Here is a 22,164-nt window from a genome sequence, read left to right on the forward strand (position 1 = left end):
CCAGTTTATTTATGCAACGAACTCTTCTTTCCGTCTGACTGAGAACCCACATTTCATTAATATGGTTCAGTCACTGAGACCAGGATACAATCCACCCAGCAGAGCTGATGTTGCAGGGAAACTGCTGGATCAAGTGTATGACAGAGAAATGGAGCAATGTGCAACAGCTCTGGAGGGTAAAATTGTTAACCTAAGTATTGATGGGTGGAGTAATGTCCACAATGATCCTATTGTATGTGCTTGTATAACAGAAGAAGGTAAAGTCTTCCTTGCACAAACAACTGATACGTCAGGAAATGCACACACAGCGGAATACTTACAAGAAGTGGCAGTAAAAGCTATAACGACATGTGAACAAAAATTCAAATGTCTAGTACGCAGTTTGGTCACTGACAATGCTGCAAACGTATCCAAGATGAGAAGAGATTTAGGCTGAGTGCAGACGGAGTTTTGAGCCCTGCGGATTTTTCCGTGCAGAATGGAAGAAAACCGCAGGTCAAATGACCTGCATTTTTCCTGCGGATTTCTTCCATTTTTCACGCGGTTTTCATGCGGTTTTTGTGCGGTTTTCCATTGCGTTTTTCCCCCTGCGGATTTGGTGACGGGAGATAGAAAACCGCACAAAAGAAGTAACATGCTGCGGATTTTGTACCGCAGGAAAACCGCGCGGAAAAATCCGCAGCGTCTGCACAGCGTTTTTTTTTTTCCATTCATTTTAAAGGTACTGTACATCACAATGCGGATATGCAACGTTTCTGCGCGGTAAAATCCGCTGCGGAAATGCTGCAAATCTGCATCGTGTGCACACAGCCTCAGAAGAGCAGGGAGGGAATACAAAGCTGCTAATAACATATGGTTGCAGTGCTCATTTGCTGCACCTCTTAGCCAAAGACTTAAGTGTTCCAGAAATAAAGGCTAATGTTGTTGAAATTGCTAAATACTTCCGTAATAATCATTTTGCTGCAGCAGCTCTGAAAAAGATGGGTGGAACCAAGCTAACGCTCCCACAAGATGTTAGATGGAACTCTGTGGTGGACTGTTTTGAGCAGTATATCAAAAACTGGCCTATTCTGATGACACTTTGTGAAGAAAATCGAGATAAAATAGATGGCACTGTCACGGCCAAAATCCTCAACATTGGGCTTAAGAGAAATGTTGAACATATGCTGAGCTTCCTGAAACCCATCTCTCAAGCTTTAAACAAAATACAGAAAAATAGCTGTTTTATTGCGGATGCTGTTGAAATTTGGAAGGAACTGAGTGAACACTTAAAAACAGAACTACACATGGACAGAATTAAATTACAAGCAGTAAACAAACGAATGGGACAAGCATTGACTCCAGCTCATTTTTTGGCAAATATTGTCAATATCCAATATCAGGGTCAAAACCTAAGTGCTGAGGAAGAGGAGTTAGCTATGACATGGGTATCCAGCAATCATCCATCTTTAATGCCAACTATAATAAACTTCAGAGCTAAGGGGGAACCATTCAAGAAATATATGTTTGCTGAAGATATTTTAAGGAAGGTCACACCAGTAAACTGGTGGAAGTCACTTAAGCGCTTGGATTTAGAGACTGTTCAAGTAATGATTTCACTTTTAACAGCAGTTGCTTCTTCTGCAGGCGTTGAAAGAATATTCTCTTCCTTTGGACTCATTCATTCTAAATTGAGAAATCGGTTGGGACCCAATAAAGCAGGAAAGCTTGTTTTTCTTTTCCAGATTATGAATAGGAACAAAGAAGATGATGATGATGAAGATGACGACAAGTGAGCTACAGAGGACAGCAGGGACAGTAGTATTTAAGTTTTTCATGTGTCGGCTGGGCTGACAGTCTAAGTTTCTTAAAATATATATATATTTTGTTTAGCCAAATTAGTTAACAAACATGGATGTTTGTTTAAGCAAATAACTTATGCTGTAATGTTGTTATTGTTTCAGTTGAATAAATCTATTTAAATTGATATTAAGGTCAGGATTATTTTTCTCCTTCCTAAGTACAACAGAACAGTGGTGTCCAAATATGAATGATTAACCCATTAAACTGGGGAGAAAAAAGTAATATAAAAAGTGATTCTAAAAATCTTCATCTACTTGCATGTTAAAGTAGCAAGAACTAGTTTAGGTAGAAACTTTGATTTAAATCACTGATTTAAATCAAGCCTTACTGACTAGTGATTTAAATCGTGATTTAAATCAGTTAGATTTAAATCAAATCCACCCTGCGCCTTAAACTAAACAGTGTCCTACAAACTCAATGCTCTGCCAATGTCTTAAGTAAAACTCTTCACAACCAATTCACCCCCCCCCCCACTGTTACATTTGTAATTGTGTATTTTTTCATGAACTCATGAACTTTTTTGTTCAGGATAGTCACTTTTTTTGGACATAAAAATATTTTTACTCTAAATAATTTAATCAGATTGCCCTTTTTTCCAAAAACTGTTTTATGGTTTTTCATATGTCTTGCATTGGTGATCTGTGTTAATACTTCTGTACTGGAAGCTAAGCTAAGCTTAGGGATCCTGAAAATGCAGCACAACCTGCTTTTTCTAAGCAGCTTCTTTACTTCCAAGAGAGCAGTTTTTGCCTGCTGAAAAAAGTAGGAGTTTGTGCTTCCTGGTGAGTGTTTGCCTGATTCTTTTGTTCTTAGTTCTTATTTTCCGCTGCCCGATCCTTGGACAGTGTTCTGACTTTACTTTTGTCTTGTCCTTTTGCTTTGATCCGCTATCTACTGGTATTTTGACTCTGGACTGTGACTTGACTTATGCCTTGGTCTTTTGGTTCTCTATATGTTCTCTTGGTACTGACTATGGAACGTCTGACTTTTCTGCCTCACGGTCTGCCTGTGAGTTGTGACTAGTGTCATTAGCAAGTATGGAGTTTGCAGCTAATACCCAGGTATGTCATTACTGAAAAATACATAAGAACGACCAATAATTTTGTTACACATTAGGGAAAAGCTCTATTGGGGGGTAGTGAAGGTCAGCACAAAGTCATAGCTACATAGGTTGGAAAAAAAGACCTACTGTATGTTCATCAAGTTCAACCTTTTTTTTTTTTTTTACTAGTTTTATCTGTCTTTATATTACTTATAACACATGTGAGAAAAGCATATACAGTAACTCTTTTAAATGCTGATATAGTATCTACCATTACTACCAGTTGTGTTCGGGCATTCCACAGTCTGACTACTCTAACTGTAAAGAACCCTTTCCTATTTAGCTGCTGGAATTGCCTTCCTCCATGAGCAATTAAAGCTAGAAACACGCTTTTAAAAGCTGTAAACCTAAACATTGAACTCTATTGAGTTAGAAGAATGCAGACAAGATTAGGTGTTTATAAATCTAGATCAAACGGAAGGGCCAGAGACCAGATCCATAGGAAGAAGATGCTTCTATATTTTAATGCACACGAGCATTTTCAGAAAATCAATGTCCATAGCCTTGTAGAAGTTATAGATGTCAGAGTTATGGAACACCGGCAGACTGTTCTTGTATGTGGCAAAAAAAGACACAGAGGAATCACTTTTACATTGGACCCTTTTCTTTTACAGCTTTGGAACAAAGCTGTAGAATGTTCCTGGGCAAATCAGGAAATAAAGAGATGGGTTCTCCTTGGAATTCAATAGCCCAGATGGATCTAGTAGCAGTAGTTCATCACTATGTTTTATGCTTTGAAATTTGCAAATGATATCGCATGTCCTATAGCAGATCACATTGCAAGGTGTACAGTCATGGCCAAAAGTTTTGAGAATGACACAAATATTATATTTTCACATGATCTGCTGCCCTCTGGTTTTTATGTGTGTGTTTGTCAGATGTTTTTATCACATACAGAAATATAATTGCAACAATATTATGAGTAACAAAAGGTTATATTGCCAGTTAGAATGAGTTAATGCAGCAAGTCAATATTTGCAGTGTTGACCCTTCTTCTTCAGGACCTCTGCAATTCTCCCTGGCATGCTCTCAATCAACTTCTGGATCAAATCCAGCAGTCCATTCTTGCAAAATCAATGCTTTTATTTTGTCTGAATTTGAAGGTTTTTGTTTGTCCACCCGTCTCTTGATGATTGACCACAAGTTCTCAATGGGATTAAGATCTGGGGAGTTTCCAGGCCATGGTCCCAAAATCTCTATGTTTTGTTCCCTGAGCCATTTAGTTATCACCTTTGCTTTATGGCAAGGTGCTCCATCATATTGAAAAAGGCATTGTTGATCGCCAAACTGCTCTTGGACGGTTGGGAGAAGTTGCTCTCGGAGGACATTCTGGTACCATTCTTTATTCATGACTGTGTTTTTAGGCAAGACTGAGAGAGAGCCCATTCCCTTGGCTGAGAAGCAACCCCACACATGAATGGTTTCAGGATGCTTGACAGTTGGCATGAGACAAGACTGGTGGTAGCGCTCACCTCGTCTTCTCCAAATAAGCCGTTTTCCAGATGTCCCAAACAATCGAAAAGGGGATTCATCAGAAAAAATGACTTTACCCCAGTCCTCAGCAGTCCACTCCCTGTACCTCTTGCAGAATATCAGTCTGTCCATGATGTTTTTTCTGGAGAGAAGTGGCTTCTTTGCTGCCCTCCTTGAGACCAGGCCTTGCTCCAAGAGTCTCCGCCTCACAGTGCGTGCAGATGCACTCACACCTGCCTGCTGCCATTCCTGAGCAAGCTCTGCACTGCTGGTAGCCCGATCCCGCAGCTGAAACACTTTTAAGAGATGGTCCTGGCGCTTGCTGGTCTTTCTTGGGCGCCCTGGAGCCTTTTTGGCAACAAGGGAACCTCTCTCCTTGAAGTTCTTGATGATGCGATAGATTGTTGACTGAGGTGCAATCTTTCTAGCTGCGATACTCTTCCCTGTTAGGCCATTTTTGTGCAGTGCAATGATGACTGCACGTGTTTCTTTAGAGATAACCATGGTTAACAGAAGAGAAAAAATGATGCCAAGCACCAGACTCCTTTTAAGGTGTCCAGTGGTGTCATTCTTACTTAATCATGACAGATTGATCTCCAGCCCTGTCCTCATCAACACCCACACCTGTGTTAATGGAGCAATCACTGACGATGTTAGCTGGTCCTTTTAAGGCAGGGCTGCAATGATGTTGAAATGTGTTTTGGGGGATAAGCCGGATTACTTACCGGTAATGCTCTTTTAATGAGTCCACGACAGCACCCACTGGAGGTATCGGATCCGCCCATTTGGAACAGGAAACCCTACCGGAAAGATAAAAGGGGCGGTCCGCCTTTCCTCCTCAGTTTTTCGTTTCAGAGTACCAGAAGGACCGCCAAGGATTAGGCAATGTTCTCTTATTTTAACATCTTTCTTATCCATTATTTGGTTAATATACTTTAACTATTGATATCCTTAGGGGGGAAGCGAACGGGTGCTGTCGTGGACTCATTAAAAGAGCATTACCGGTAAGTAATCCGGCTTTTTACTCTTCGCCACGACAGCACCCACTGGAGAGATTCCAGAGACCATCACCTGGGTGGGACCACCGTGCCAAGGATAGTCCTGCCAAAGCTTAAGTCAGAGGTTGATGAAAGATCAAGTCTGTAGTGGTTATAGAAGGTAGAAGGGGATGACCAAACTGCCGCCTTACATATAGTTTCAATCGGAACATCTCCCTTTTCCGCCCAAGAGGTTGCCATTGCCCTGGTGGAATGCGCCCTGATGTTCCCTGGAGGATCTTCGTTTTTTGCGGAGTAGGCTAAACGAATGGCCTCTCTGATCCACCGGGAAATGGTGCTCTTCGTGACTCCATACCCCTTCTTACAGTCCTGAAATGAAACAAATAGGGCCCTACTCTGCCTCCAACTGTTGGACCTCTCAATACATTTTAGGACAGTTCTTTTGACGTCCAGAGTATGGAACTTCTGCTCTTCCGGAGAAGAGGGATTTTTATAGAAAGTTGGGAGGAGTATCTCCTGAGATCTATGGTATTTTGTTGCCACTTTTGGCAGGTAGGCAGGGTCTGGTTTTAATACCAATCTGTCTTGGTATTCTTGGAAAAAAGGTGGATCTATTGACAAGGCCTGGATATCACCCACTCTTCTAGCTGAGGTCAGTGATACTAAGAGGGCCATTTTAAGTGCTAAGTATTTGAAGGGTATTGTGTCGATCGGCTCAAAGGGGTCTACCGTTAGGGCGTCTAAGACCAGATTTAGATCCCATGTAGGGACGGAGGGTATGTGGATTGGAGCTATTCGTTCACATGCTGTAATGAAACGAGTTATCCACTTGTTGCCTGCTATATTATGGCCATATAGTGCTCCTAATGCCGATATTTGTACTCTCAGTGTATTTACTGCTAAGCCTAAGTCTTTCCCCTTCTGCAGAAATTCCAATATTGGGATTATCGGAACTTCTGCTGTATGAGGTACTGTATGGAATTGAAGAAATTTTTTCCATATTCTAGTGTAAATTTGGGTTGTGGACTGTTTTCTACTTTGTAGTAGTGTAGTAATTAAGGACTCCGAGAATCCTCTTGTCCTCAATAACTGCCTCTCAAATTCCACGCCGTCAAGTGCAAGCTGAGCACTTGAGGGTGGAAAAAGGAGAGTAGATTGGCAGTCGGAAGGATCCAAGGATCTGTTATTGACATAATCTGCAGCCACGAAAACCACGGTCTTTTTGGCCAGAACGGTGCTATTAAGATTATTCTTGCTTTGTCGTCTCTGATCTTCCGAATTACTTGAGGTAGGAGGATCAATGGAGGGAACGCATACGCCAGGTTGAAATTCCATGGAGCTAGAAAGGCGTCCAGTATGTCTGGGTGATCTGACGGAGATAGGGAGGCAAATGTTTTTATCTGCCTGTTCTCCTTTGTGGCGAAAAGGTCCACCTCGGGTTGTCCCCATGAGGCTACTATGTCCCTGAAGACCTTCCGATTGAGGCACCACTCTCCTTGTCGTAGAGTGTGTCGGCTTAGGAAGTCTGCCTTTTGATTGCTCTCGCCTCTGATATGAAGGGCCGAGAGGGACAAAAAATAGTTTTCTGCTAAGTTTAAAATTCTTGCCGCTGAAGACATCAGAGTCTCTGATCGAGTTCCTCCTTGTCTGTTTATATATGCCACTGTGGTGGTGTTGTCCGACAGGATCCTTACATGCTTCTGTTGGAGCTGCGGAAGGAAGTTGTATAGAGCATAGAACACTGCAGTCAGTTCTTTTAAATTAGATGAGTAATCGCATTCCTCTTTATTCCACCTTCCCTGACGAAACCCATTCTCCATGTGGGCTCCCCAGCCCTGGGGACTGGCATCGGTGGTTACGATACAGAATGGAACTATAACCCATGGAACTCCTGAACATAAATGGTTATCGTCTAACCACCACTCTAGGGAAGTCAAGACTTCTTGTGACAGGGTTATTTTGCTCTGCAAATGACCACTATGTCGCTTATCCTCTTGGAGGATCTGGTGTTGTAGCGTACGGACATGGTACTGGGCCCACCGGACTGCCGGGGTGCAAGAATTTAGTGATCCTAATAGTGACATTGCTTCTCTCAAGGATACACGTGGTTTATCTATAGCTGCTTGTATTTTTTGTTTTGTGAGGGTGATTTTTACCTGAGGTAGTAGACATCTCTGGGTCAAGGAATCTAGTTGAAATCCTAGAAATGTCTGGAGAGATTGCGGATCGAGTCTGGACTTTTGGATATTGATGATCCAGCCAAGGCTCTGAAAAGAGGAGATTGCGTCAGTTACGCGTTCAGTACATTGTTTGACTGAATTCCCAATTATTAGGAAGTCGTCTAGATATGGCACAATTAGTGTGTCTTTTTGGCGAAGGTAGGCCATCACTTCTGCCATCACCTTGGTAAATATTCTTGGTGCCGTGGAAAGCCCGAAGGGCATTGCCGCGTATTGGAAATGACGAATCCTTCCCTCGACTTCCACTGCGACTCTTAGGTATTTCTGGAATCTGTTGTGTATAGGGAGATGATAATAAGCATCTTTTAAATCAATCCCTGCCATTACGCAATTTGGGAAAAGAAGCTTTATAGTGGATCTAATTGATTCCATTTTGAAATTATAATTTTTTATAAATGAATTTAGCTTCTTTAAATTAATAATGGTTCTAAACGTACCGTCTGGTTTAGGCACCAAAAACAGGGGAGAGTAAAAGCCTCTACCCTGTTGTTCCTCAGGGACGTCAACTAAAACTTTTTTAGCTAGTAGGACTCGAATCTCGTCTTCGAGAGCCTTTTGCTGAAGTGAGGAATTAAGGCGAGTTATAACAAAGAACTCATAGGGGATCCGAAGGAATTCAATCTTTATTCCTTCCTTGATTATGTTCAAAATCCATGGGTTTAACGTAATTTGTTCCCACTTGGTAAAAAAAAATTTTTAATCTACCCCCAACTGGTGGGTCTAAACTCTTAATTTTTATCTCTCCTATATGTTGGCCCTCTGAAGATGGTACCCTTCTGCTTTTCGTCTTTCGTGGCCCATCTGTTCGTTCTGTCCGATTGCCTTCTTCTCCCGAATGGCCGTCTTTTAAAGGTTTTCCTATAAAACGGAATGGGAGAATCACTGAAGGCCTTTTTCCTTTCTTTTGCCTTGGCGAGAATTTCGTCTAAGGCTTTTCCAAAGAGGAACTCACCCTCGCATGGGGTTGCACTAATTTTGGATTTTGATTGTGCATCCCCTTTCCAGCTCTTTATCCACAGCGCGCGTCTGGCGTTATTCACCAGGGCTGCCGACCTCGCTGCCAGTCTTAGGGTGTCCGCTGAAGCGTCTGCCATAAAGGCAGCTGCACCTCTTATCAACAGGATGGCTGCACGCAGTTTCTCCCTTGACACTCTTTGCTCAATCTGCTGGTCTAATTGATCTAGCCATACCAGCATTGATCTAGCAGTACATGTGCTGGCTATTGCGGGTTTGAATACCCCGGTGGTGGATTCCCAGGACCTTTTGAGCGAAGATTCAGCCTTTCGGTCTAATGGGTCTGCTAACAATCCTGCGTCCTCGACCGGGATCGAGGTCTGTTTGGAAGTGGAGGATATGACGGCATCCACCTTTGGTACTTTAGTCCACTTTAATAGATCTTCATCAGTGAACGGGTATTTCCGTTTTGAAGCTGATGGGAGAAAACCCCTCTGGTCGTGTTTCTCCCACTCTCTTTTGATGAGGTCCTTAATTGCCGGTATCACCGGAAATGATCTCCTCTTTTTCTCTGCCAATCCCGCAAACATAATGTCCTGCGCGGTTTGGGCTCCCCTTTCTTCTTCACATCCCATAGTATTTCTAACCGCTTTTACAAGGTTATCTACGCTGTCCAGTGGAAAACATGCGCGTCCTTCCATCTCCGAGGATGACGATGAGGACGTGGATGCGGAGCCTGAGTTTAACTCCTGTTCTTCCTCTGACTATGAACTAACAATGACCTGTTTCTTATGACTGGACTCTGCGGGAGTGCTGGCGCGGTTGATGGCTTGTATTTCCTCCCTAATTATGGCTCGGATATCTTTGGAAGATATCGTCGACCCCTGCCTGGTCTCTTTCATGCATTGTTTGCAGAGTTTTTTGGGGTAGGAGTCAGGGAGAGGATCTGAACATAATGCGCATTCTTTATGTTTAGTTTTTTCTTTTTTCTTTGACTGAAGTGAGAGGTCAAAGGTAAAGAGAGAGGGGGGGGGAGGGAGGAGGTTAGCTTAATAGGTAGAGTATATACTTTGCACACTCACCCAGTGAAGCTTAATACCGGGTCGGATGGCTGAGACGGTCTGGATCGGGTTTCTGCTGCCTCGCTCCTGTGGGCAGTCTCTGTCCTGGCGCTGCGGTCCCTGGTGGAGTTGCCCCCAGCTGAATCCCCTGCTGGGGTTTGCGACTCTGTGGGGGACGACATGGTTCCAACGATGCAGCGCTGTTTTATCTTTCTTCTTGTCGTGCCCCCGGAAGTCGCCCTGTCACAGGGCGCATGCGCCGCGTCATCGCCATCCTACCCCGGAAGTTCAACCATTACTTCCGGGGTATAGGAGCGTCGGGTGCCGGCCGGCTTCCGCGCCACCGCTACTCACACGCGCGGCTCGCGCGCTCATGGCCTCACCTCCACGCTATATCCCCACCGATTGGGGGGGGGATCCCCCGGATGCTGGACCGGCCCGGCCCGCTCCCTGGTAAGACCGGGCGGCCCTCCCCGGACCCGGTCATTACCACTATGCCACCAGACGAGGGGGGAGCCGTCAAACGGAATCTCCCCCGACGCTGCTTCCGGACCGCAGCCCCTGCCGTTCCCGAGGAGACCGCACAGGCGGATGCATGGCCCGGGTAAGATCCTGCAGGATCCTGCTCCATTTGGAACAGGAAACCAAAACTGAGGAGGAAAGGCGGACCGCCCCTTTTATCTTTCCTGTAGGGTTTCCTGTTCCAAATGGGCGGATCCGATACCTCCAGTGGGTGCTGTCGTGGCGAAGAGTAAAAAAGTTAATTTTCTAGGCAAATATTGACTTTGCAAGTAGTTGCTGTTAAGCTGATCACTCTTTATAACATTCTGGAGTATATGCAAATTGCCATTAGAAAAAATGAAGCAGTAGACTTTGTAAAAATTAATATTTGTGTCATTCTCAAAACTTTTGGCCATGACTGTAGGTATGTGTAAACCATCCCCAATAATATAATCAGAGGAGAGGTAGAGAACCCTGAAATTGTACTGTGCATCTTCAGTAAGGGTACCGTTACACAAACTATGTCCCAGCGATCCCACCAACGATCCGACGTGGATGGGATCGCTGGGACATTGTTAGCTGATCGCTGGTGACGGTGATCTGTCACATAGACAGCCCCTCAAGCGATCAGGACCAGTGAGCACGCTGGTTACCAACGTAAACATCGGGTTTCTAAGGGCCATGGGGCCCTTAGAAACCCGATGTTTACCCTAGATACCAGCGTGCACTGCAGGCAGGGCGGGAGGTGGAGGCAGAGCGGCGCAGACAGACCGGCGTAGCTCTGCTATCTGCTACTTCGGTCTGACAGACTGGAGTAGCAGATAGCAGAGCTACTCCGGTCTGTGCGCCGCTCTGCCTCCACCTCCTGCCCTGCCTGCAGTGCACGCTGGTATCTAGGGTAAACATCGGGTTTCTAAGGGCCACGGGGCCCTTAGAAACCCGATGTTTACGTTGGTAACAAGCATGCAGCGTCGCTCATCGCTGGCTTCCGCTGCCACACACAGCGATGTGCACTGGCCAGCGGGAGACCAGCGATGAAAAAACGGGCCAAGACGATCCAGCACGATCAGCGATACCCCGCGGGGGGGGGGGGCGATCGCTTCTGGATGTCACACACAGCGATCTCGCTGGAGAGATCGCTGATGTGTCACAAAATCAACGATCTCGCCAGCGAGATCACTGTGTGTAACGGGCCCTTAAAGCCCCCGTCACACTAAACGATGTCCCAGCGATCCCACCAACGATCCGACATGATGGGATCGCTGGGACATTGTTAGACAGCCCCAGCGATCAGGACCAGCGACGCTGATTTCTAATGTAAACGTCGGGTATCCAGGAGCCGCGCGACTCCTGGATACCCGCTGTTTACCTTGGAAACCGGCGTACACGCTGGTTTCCAAGGTAAACATCGGGTATCTAGGAGCCGCGCGGCTCCTGGATACCCGACGTTTACATTAGCAACCAGCGTCGCTGATCGCTGGTCTCTCGCTGCCACATGCAGCGATGCATGCTGGGCAGCGGGAGACCACGATGGAAAAACGGCCCAGGCCGCTCGAGCACGATCAGCGATAACCGGCAGGGGGGCCGGTCGCTGATCCCCGTCACACACAGCGATCTCGCTGGCGAGATCGCTTATGTGTCACAAAATCAGCGATCTCGCTAGCGAGATCGTTTAGTGTGACAGGGCCTTAAAGGGGGTTTTACACATAGCGATATCGCTAGCAATATCGCTAAAATGTCACTGGTTTTGTGACGTTATATCGATATCGCTAGCGATATCGCTATGTGTGATACTTACCTCCAACCGGCTCCCCCGCTGTCCATCGCTGATCGGGCGGCTCCATTTCTCGTCGTCAGCTTCCTGCTGTGTGAGATGAGCGACGCGTGGAGGCGGGCGGGAGGACGTCTGGATCGCTGTGTGTGAAAGGTGAGTATCGTGCGCTGCATCGCTGCTGCATCGCTGTGAGATCTTTCTGTGTGAAAGCTCACTAGCGATCATTTAGCGATGCACCAGCGACCCTGACTGGGTCGGATCGCCGGTCGGATTGCTGGTGCATCGCTAAATGTAAAAGGGCCCTAAGACTTCTGGTAGATAAGGCAATTACAGTCCAGAGTCACTTTCACTTTAAAATAACCCTTGCATAGCCTGCTCCAGAGAAGTGATTTTAGCTCCTCTATAGGTTTTGTATGATGGGTAAGCAGTTCCAAAGAAATTCTTTTCTGACGGAATCCCTTTTCAACTCTAGTTAGTGGAGGTCATAAATGTTTGCACTATAAAGTGTTTCAGTTGATTGTGTACACTTTATTTGATGTTGTTTAATGGCTCTATTACACTCATACATGTGTTGTACATAATGTTCCAGAAGTACCGTAAATATTATTTTATGTACAAAGTAGCTACTTTTTATCTTGCCTCCTAGGCTCTTGACAGGAATTACCTATCAGGAATATTGATTTAATGCAATAGCCAGATGAACCAATTACTTAATAGAATTATTATTATTATTTATATAGCACCATTGATTCCATGGTGCTGTACATGAGAAGGGGTTACATACAAATTACAGATATCACTTACAGTAAACAAACTAACAATCACAGACTGATATAGAGGGGAGAGAGGTCCCTGCCCTTTCTGGCTTACATTCTACAGGATGGTGGGGAAGGAGACAGTAAGTTGGGGGGGTTGCAGCAGCTCCAGTGATGGTGAGGTGGTAGCTCTAGTAGTTGTGAGGAGGCAGCGGGGATCATTGCAGGCTGTAGGCTTTCCTGAAGAGATGGGTTTTCAGGTTCCTTCTGAAGGATCCGAGTGTGGTTGATAGCCGGACGTGTTGGGGCAGGGAATTCCAGAGGATCAGGACTATTCGGGAGAAGTCTTGGAGGCGGTTGGGTGAGGAGCGAATAAGTGTGGAGCAGAGAAGGAGGTCTTGGGAGGACCGGAGATTACGTGAGGGAAGGTATCGGGAGGTTAGTTCAGAGATGTATGGAGGGGACAGGTTGTAGATTGCCTTGTAGGTCAGTATTAGTAATTTGAACTGGATACGCTGAGGGAGTGGGAGCCAGTGAAGAGATTTGCAGAGGGGAGAAGCGGAGGAGTAGTGAGGAGAGAATCACAATAAGATAGGAGGTTGCTTACTAATTGTGTTCTTTTGTTACTGGACATCAAACTAACTACTATGTGAGTTATGTTATAATACGTAAGTGCGTGTTGGTCAGATGTATGGGTCCTTGTAGCATTCTAAATCCTATTATGTAGTAATGTTCCCCATCTTGGGCTCCTTCTTGGTATATATTTCCCCCATCCTGGTATATATTCCCCATTCTGGTAAAGATGTCCCTTATCCTGGTTAACGGTCTTGACATCTGCGACCACGATCATTACCTCCCTGTTTTTCTGAGAGTAAAAATTTTTATTAGTGTCTATGTTGCTTTTATTGTAAGAAATAATTGATCTTTATGTATGTATGTATTAATGCATCATTTGTTCACCTTCAAAGGAGCCGAGTGGTATCTGACATATGCATTTTACCAGAACGGCAATTTGTATCAGATATTTATGATAGCTTCAGTTTAAAGCATTACTGAATTATAATAATATATATTTTTCCTAGGTAAAATCTTGTTTCGGCGAAGTCACATACGTGATGTTGCAGTACGGCGCCTGATTCCGATTGATGAGTATTGTAAGGTAAGAGAACCCATCCGTTTTAGAAATATTGATGAATACCATTGTAACTTGCTGATATTAGTTGTTTATCTGGAAATTGTGTGTTACTAGTAATAGTGCAATGAAAGATATCATACCTGTCAATAGTCACTTGTCAATACATAATCAAAATTAATGGGCAACTCCTCATAATAAGTGAATGAAGATTGGTACTCTAAAAATTATGTTTACAATTATCAATATATTGATAATGATTTATCACATCAATGTATGGATGACATTTCAAGTTCAGCTTGTCTTGTATTTGGAAACTGAATAATGATGGCTGCTACAATATGTCTGGTTAGCAGAGCCCCCATCCAGGTCTACAGTGGGGCATCTAAATCGGACATCCTCTAGGGAGCCATGGTGATCTCATTTAGGTTCAACAGATCCTTAGCAGCCATAACACAGAAAGTGATCCTATAATAAACCTCTGCTGTTATTTCCCCTTAGACTTGAATGAGATTAGAAAAATGTGCATGTAAAAAGCGCAAGTTACCGTATTTTTCGTACCTGATTATAAGATGCACCTAGATTTTAGAGAGGAAAATAAGAAAACATATATTTTGAGCCAAATAGTGTGCAAAAACCTTTAATAAATGTCATGATCCCAGTGCAGGGTTTTGAGCTGCACGTCAGGGGTTAATGTCTGGAGCTCAGTGCAGGTTTTGACCTGCACACCTGGGGTTAATCATTGTGGCCTCTCTTTGGTTCTGGGAGAGCTTCTTAAACCCCTGGGAAGCTCCAATCCCTGTCAGTTATACTTTTGCCTTTGGCCGAGTGTGGTGACCCCTGTGTGCCTGTTCGTTGTTATAGCTTTTTTATATGGTTCTGACCCGGTTCTGTTCCCCATTGTGAGTCTGCCTGTTGATTCTGTACTGCTCTTCCCTCTCCGTGTATGACTCATTGCCTGTGACCTTATTACTCTCTGCTCGCCCCTCTTGTACCTTGCAGCTATCTCTGTGTATGACTCATTGGCTACGTTCTGACTATCCTCCCTGTCAATGCCCCTTGGTAACATTGTCTCGCAGTTACCCTGTTAGGAGTTCTCTTGCAGCTCCTAGCTCTCTGGAGTTTAGGCCACGCCCCTAGCATTCACGTGCTTCAGGTCCTGCTACTCTGAAGTACGCATCTACTCGGCTGCTGCTGCCCGCTCCACGGGTATCTTTGAGCACAGTTCGCTTTAGTCAGGACACGCGCACTGGCTCAGTGAGCAAGTTCAGTGCGGTGTTCCTGACAGTAAAATCCAAAAATAGTATCTGTGGATGACGCTCTATTATGGGAGATCTGTGAATTACAGTACAGTGCCTGCAGTACCGTATATTGTGACTACCACCCCCCTTATCCTCAGGAATATACCCAGTTACTGTATACATGGATGTATTCTGAAAGATGAGCGAGGTGGTAGTCACACTTGCAATAAACACTTTGGGCAATACATTACAGTGTATATTTACACTAAATATGGCTAGAACCCCCATCATCCTTCAGTATATACCCATTGATACAGTGTATTCTGAAGGATGATGGGGATTATTTGCTCACCTTTCCTAAAAGGATCTCAGACTAGAGAGTACTGTAGTTTCAACATTAAATAGTGTGCAGGGACAGACATGTGATTGGTGGAGGCAGCTCAGCAACAGGTCCGACCACAAATCACTATCCATCTCTGCAGAGGAGGAGAATCGCTCTTCTCTCCCTGGAAAAAGAATGGCAGCCACCATATGCAGCCTCCGCAGGGCCGCTGCACCAAAACCTCTCACTGCCATACCACCACTGCACACCACAGGACCACCGCACCACCATCACAACACCCCCAGCTCTGGGCCCGCAGCATTGACCCCTCGGTAAGAACAGTGTTCAGGTAATAAGATGCACACCCATTTTCCACCTAATTTTGGGGATCATAAAAGTGCTTAGGAAGCTGACAATACATTGACATATGTGGCCAGGTGACCTGACCTGGGTTCTCCAAAAGTCTCCATGGGCTCAGTGATAAATAGTGTAACAAATCTGTAACTTTGCGGTTGGAGCCATGGTTCCCTAGCTGCTGTTCTGTAGAGTCTCTCTGGAAACAGAAGCAGATCCCCCCTTTTATAGTTCACAGCTCTTATTCAGGCATTTTTCCACATGATTGGGGGAAGGTGGGTGAAGGTCATCTCTCATTGTTCGAGTGTTCAATTAACCTGCATATTTTGTCCTATAATGTTTACAGAACAACAGCTGCATGGTCTGATACAATGGGTAATTACAGTTGTGATGGAAAGTTTACATACACTGGCAGAATTTTTTCTTTCTTTGGCCTTTTTCCAGAGAATATTAATGAAAACACCAAAACTTTTTCTCCACTCATGGTTAGTGGTTGGGTGAAGCAATTAATTGTCAAACTACTGTGTTTTCTCTATTTAAATCATAATGGCAACCCAAAGCATCCAAATGACCCTGATCAAAAGTTCACATACCCTGGTGATTTTGCCCTGATATACACAGACGTTGACACAAATGGGTTTGAGTGGCTACTAAAGGTAACATCCTCACCTATGACCTGTTGCTTGTAATCAGTGTGTGTGTATAAAAGCGGAGTGAGTTTCTGGGATCCAGACAGACTCTTGCATCTTTCTTCCAGCCACTGACGTTTTTGAATGGTGAGTCATGGGGAAAGTAAAAGAATTATCCAAAGATGTGCAGGAAAAGGTAGTGGAACTGTATAAAACAGGAAAGGGATACAAAAAGATATCCAAGGAATTGATAATGCCAGTCAGCAGCTTTCAAACTGTGATTAACAAATGGAAAAATCAGGGGCTCTGTAAAAACAAAATCACGGTCAGATAGACCAAAAAAATTTTGTCCACAACTGACAGGAAAATTGTTAGGGATGCAAACAAAACCCTACAAATCACATCAGCTGAAATACAAGACTCTCTGAAAACTAGTGTGTGTTGTGAGTTCATTTACCCCCTCACCATTGAGGTCTGATGAACTCCCTCTTCTGGTGAAGGAAGGTAGTGAGGCTGATTACCAAGCACCTGGGCAGGATGATGATGACTGGGTGACGGGAATTACTGACTGGATATAAGGCAGCCAACGCCCTTCTGCCTTGCTGGTGATCTCTCTGAGGGATTCTAGGAGACCAGTCTGATTCCTGCTCCTCAAAAGCTAAGTTTTCTGCTCTACTTTTTGCATTTGTGTTTTGGTTTTGTTTTGCATTGTTTTCCTTGATTTCTGCCATTCCCTGCTGGGGTGAGCTTAATTCCTTTTTGCTCTGTCTTCAGAAAATACCTGAGTACTGATATAGTCTTTTTGAAGCCTAGCGTCTTCAGGTTTTTTTCCCTATCAGCTCTTGGCTCTTGTTTTGATAGGGTTTTGGCGGATTACAGACAGCAGCTTTTCTATCCTGTACCATCTAGTTAGCTTGGGCCCCATCATTTGCTCAGCCTATCTTTCTGTGTGAGTGTTTTTTCATCTTGCTTCACCGTCATTATGTGTTGGGGGCTGCCTATTGCTTTGGGGTCTGCTCTGGGGCAGTTTAGATTTCCCTTTCTGTCTTTAGGCTATGTAGTTCTCCGGCTGTGATCGAGGGGTCTAGGGCACCGTAGGAACCCCCCACGGCTACTGCTAGTTGTTGTTGATAGGTTCAGGTGTCTGCAATCCGATAGCTGCCAACTTCTCTGGTTTACTGGACTTAGCTAGTATTTCTGTTTTTGCCTCCTACGGTGACTCATTCATAACAGGTGTGGCTGTTTCAAGATGCACAATAAGGAGACACTTGAAGAAAAATGGGTTGCATGGTCGAGTCACCAGAAGAAAGCCATTACTGTGCAAATGCCACAAAGTATCTAGCCTACAGTACGCAAAACAACACAGAGACAAGCCTCAAAACTTCTGGAACAAGGTAATTTGGACTGATGAGACCAAAATTGAACTTTTTGGCCATAACCATAAATGTTACATTTGGAGAGAGGTCAACAAGGCCTATGATGAAAGGAACACCATTCTTACTGTAAAGCCTGGAGGTGGATCGCTGTTGTTTTGTGGAGGTGTGAGCTACAAAGGCACAGGAAACTTGGTCAAAGTTGAAGGAAAGATGAATGCAGCACGTTATCAGCAAATCCTGGAGGCAAATTTTGGACGTTCCAAAATGACAACAATCCAAAACACAAGGCCAAGTCGACCTGTTATTGGCTACAGCAGAACAAAGTGAAGGTTCTGGAGTGGCTATCTCAGTCTCCTGACCTCAGTATCATTGAGCCACTCTGGGGAGATCTCAAGCGCACAGTTCATGCTAGACAGCCCAGGAATTTACAGGAACTGGAGGCTTTTTGCCAAGAAGAGTGGGCAGCTTTACAATCTGAGAAAATAAAGAACCTCATCCACAACTACCACAAAAGACTTCAAGCTGTCATTGATGTTAGAGGGTGCAATTAGTGTATCAAGAGTGGGAGACGAGGGTTGCATTGACAATCCAACACAATGGGCAGCACTTTGAACTCATTTTATAAGTGGTCATAAACTTGTAAATAACTCATGAAAGAATAAAGTTACGCTAAAACCAAGCACACCACTGTTTCTTGTGAAATTCTCAAAAGGTTTGATGTGTCACATGACCCTCTTCCCATTGGAAAAAATAAAGTTGGATGCAAAATGGCTGACTTCAAAATGGCCACCATGGTCACCACCCATCTTGAAAAGTTTCCCCCCTCCCATATACTAATGTGCCACAAACAGGAAGTTGATATCACTAACCATTCCCATTTTATTTAGGTGTATCCATTTAAATGGCCCACCCTGCATTAGCATTTTGTCCTGTTTTCAGTCCTCTTTGGCATCCCACCATATTTATTACATGTAGTAGAATACATACAGTGGGGAAAAAAAGTATTTAGTCAGTCAGCAATAGTGCAAGTTCCACCACTTAAAAAGATGAGAGGCGTCTGTAATTTACATCATAGGTAGACCTCAACTATGGGAGACAAACTGAAAAAAAAATCCAGAAAATCACACTGTCTGTTTTTTTTTCATTTTATTTGCATATTATGGTGGAAAATAAGTATTTGGTCAGAAACAAAATTTCATCTCAATACTTTGTGATATATCCTTTGTTGGCAATGACAGAGGTCAAACGTTTTCTGTAAGTCTTCACAAGGTTGCCACACACTGTTGTTGGTATGTTGGCCCATTCCTCCATGCAGATCTCCTCTAGAGCAGTGATGTTTTTGGCTTTTCGCTTGGCAACACGGACTTTCAACTCCCTCCAAAGGTTTTCTATAGGGTTGAGATCTGGAGACTGGCTAGGCCACTCCAGGACCTTGAAATGCTTCTTACGAAGCCACTCCTTCGTTGCCCTGGCGGTGTGCTTTGGATCATTGTCATGTTGAAAGACCCAGCCACGTTTCATCTTCAATGCCCTTGCTGATGGAAGGAGGTTTGCACTCAAAATCTCACGATACATGGCCCCATTCATTCTTTCATGTACCCGGATCAGTCGTCCTGGCCCCTTTGCAGAGTAACAGCCCCAAAGCATGATGTTTCCACCACCATGCTTTACAGTAGGTATGGTGTTTGATGGATGCAACTCAGTATTCTTTTTCCTCCAAACACGACAAGTTGTGTTTCTACCAAACAGTTCCAGTTTGGTTTCATCAGACCATAGGACATTCTCCCAAAACTCCTCTGGATCATCCAAATGCTCTCTAGCAAACTTCAGACGGGCCCGGACATGTACAGGCTTAAGCAGTGGGACACGTCTGGCACTGCAGGATCTGAGTCCATGGTGGCGTAGTGTGTTACTTATGGTAGGCCTTGTTACATTGGTCCCAGCTCTCTGCAGTTCATTCACTAGGTCCCCCCGCGTGGTTCTGGGATTTTTGCTCACCGTTCTTGTGATCATTCTGACCCCACGGGGTGGGATTTTGCGTGGAGCACCAGATCGAGGGAGATTATCAGTGGTCTTGTATGTCTTCCATTTTCTAATTATTGCTCCCACAGTTGATTTCTTCACTCCAAGCTGGTTGGCTATTGCAGATTCAGTCTTCCCAGCCTGGTGCAGGGCTACAATTTTGTTTCTGGTGTCCTTTGACAGCTCTTTGGTCTTCACCATAGTGGATTTTGGAGGCAGACTGTTTGAGGGTGTGCACAGGTGTCTTTTTATACTGATAACAAGTTTAAACAGGTGCCATTACTACAGGTAATGAGTGGAGGAAAGAGGAGACTTAAAGAAGAAGTTACAGGTCTGTGAGAGCCAGAAATCTTGATTGCTTGTTTCTGACCAAATACTTATTTTCCACCATAATATGCAAATAAAATGAAAAAAAAACAGACAATGTGATTTTCTGGATTTTTTTTTCTCAGTTTGTCTCCCATAGTTGAGGTCTACCTATGATGTAAATTACAGACGCCTCTCATCTTTTTAAGTGGTGGAACTTGCACTATTGCTGACTGACTAAATACTTTTTTTCCCCACTGTATGTATCATAAATTGCAATTTGTAAGAGGCTATTATAAATCTGTCTACATACCATCTAACCAGTATTCCTTTTTTAATGTAGAGTGGAAAGATCAGCATTTTATCTATAAAACAGCTCTGCAAATTCATTAATAAGAAGCTGCATTAAAATGCTGAAATGCATTTTTCAACGTCGGTAACAGTACTTGAAGTAATCCCCTTGTCTTATCCGTCTGCACATAAATTGCTGCATTCACTCCATGTATGACTGCAGATTGCGGAATCCTGACAGCGCGCAGTTGCACACTGGTAGGACTTTGCTCTTTTACCATCTTCTGTTGAGAGAAGCAGGTGAGAAACTAGTCAGCATAGGGCCACAACTATGCAAATAGCATATGAGCAGTCATGTGGCCACCATTCAACCTGTCTAAGCTGAATGTTTGCAAACGTGAAACATTCTTCTACTTGCTTGTAAATGTTGCAATTGTATTCTCAAATTTTTACATTCTAAAAATTCTAAGCATCGCCATTATTTGCATGCTGCCGACATAGTTGGCGATGCTTTACATTCCGGACAAGCTGTAAACATGAAACACCTGAAAATTTGATACTGATTGAAACATTTGCTTGTATCTCCTATTGCCGATTAGTTAATTATTTCCATAAAAACAGTTCTCCAAGATTATCCACATTATTGTCTAGTAACTGGTATGAGTTGTAGGCTAGACAGGATTAGATATTGGTTAACAATAGCTATAATATTTATGTACTGGCCAACTAATTAATGAGTTGTATCGTTAGTAGAGTTGAGCGAAACGGGTCGGTCAAATTCAAAAGTCGCCGACGTTAGCTAAAGTCGGGTCTCGCTGATCGAAACTCGACCGTAGCGTGAGGTCGGCCATGAGGTTGCCGACCCGAGCGACAAAGTCGCTTTTCAAATAATGCTTCCAGCGCCTTTTCTCAGCCAGTGATGGAGGACGCACACTGTGGGCAACGCGATGACATGGGCAGTGGCCACCACCATCTTAGAGAAGGGCATTGAAGTGATTGGTTGGCTTTGTGTGGCGTCACAGTGGCTATAAGGTTGTGACCGCCGACCGCCATCTTACTTCTGTTGATCTTAGAATAGGGAGAGGTGCTGCTGCTGATTCTGAATACCGAGAGCGTTAGGCAGGGAAGAAGAAAAAAAAATAGCTTCTGCTGATAGCGCTTTTCACTGTACAGTTAGTGTGCAGTGAAAGGGGAGGATTTTTGTTGTGTGCAGCAGCGCTGGTGGTGATTAGGCTGCCTTTTAAGGCTACCTGCTAGCTGCATTGCTGTGTGCACACTGCTGTTCAAACTGCTTTTTTCAAAGCACTCCAACTTTTATTATTTTGTTCTGGTCAGTTACCGAGCGTTCATTTTTTCACACACCGTATAGCGGTGTACGCTCCTCACACACTACCGTGTACCGGCTGGTATCACGGACAAATACAAGCTGTGTGTGACTCTGGAAAAACAAACAGAGGAGATTTTCCATTTTTCTAGACCTACACCGTATAGAGCTTTTCAAACAGTTTCGTATATCTGCTGTTTGATTACGGTCAAAACTATACAGAGACAGCGTGTGTCACTCCGTATAAAAATAGACTGAGATTTACAATTTTCCATACAGACACCGCATAGAGCTGTCCGATTCTCAAACAGTACTGTATATCTGCCGTTCACATTACAGTCACATCTATACAGAGTCAGCGTGTGCGTGTGACACTCCATAAATATATATACGGACATTTCCATTTCTCCGTACACCGTATTGAGCTGTCCGATTCTCAAACAGTATTGTATATCTGCTGTTCGCAT

General features: G+C 44.1%; 1 protein-coding gene across 2 annotated transcripts in view; it reads left to right on the forward strand.

Moving 5' to 3' along the window:
• Window positions 1-22,164, forward strand: part of SH3PXD2B (SH3 and PX domains 2B) — a 318,808-nt gene that overhangs the window by 209,602 nt on the left and 87,042 nt on the right. For both annotated transcript variants that reach the window (XM_073575221.1, XM_073575222.1), the window contains exon 4: window positions 13,783-13,859. In XM_073575221.1, the coding sequence (XP_073431322.1) occupies window positions 13,783-13,859 (77 nt within the window). The remainder of the gene's footprint in view (window positions 1-13,782; window positions 13,860-22,164) is intronic.

Source organism: Dendrobates tinctorius, unplaced genomic scaffold (assembly GCF_039654945.1).
Source record: "Dendrobates tinctorius isolate UK_male_01 unplaced genomic scaffold, ASM3965494v1 ptg000043l, whole genome shotgun sequence".
Lineage (NCBI taxonomy): Eukaryota > Metazoa > Chordata > Amphibia > Anura > Dendrobatidae > Dendrobates > Dendrobates tinctorius.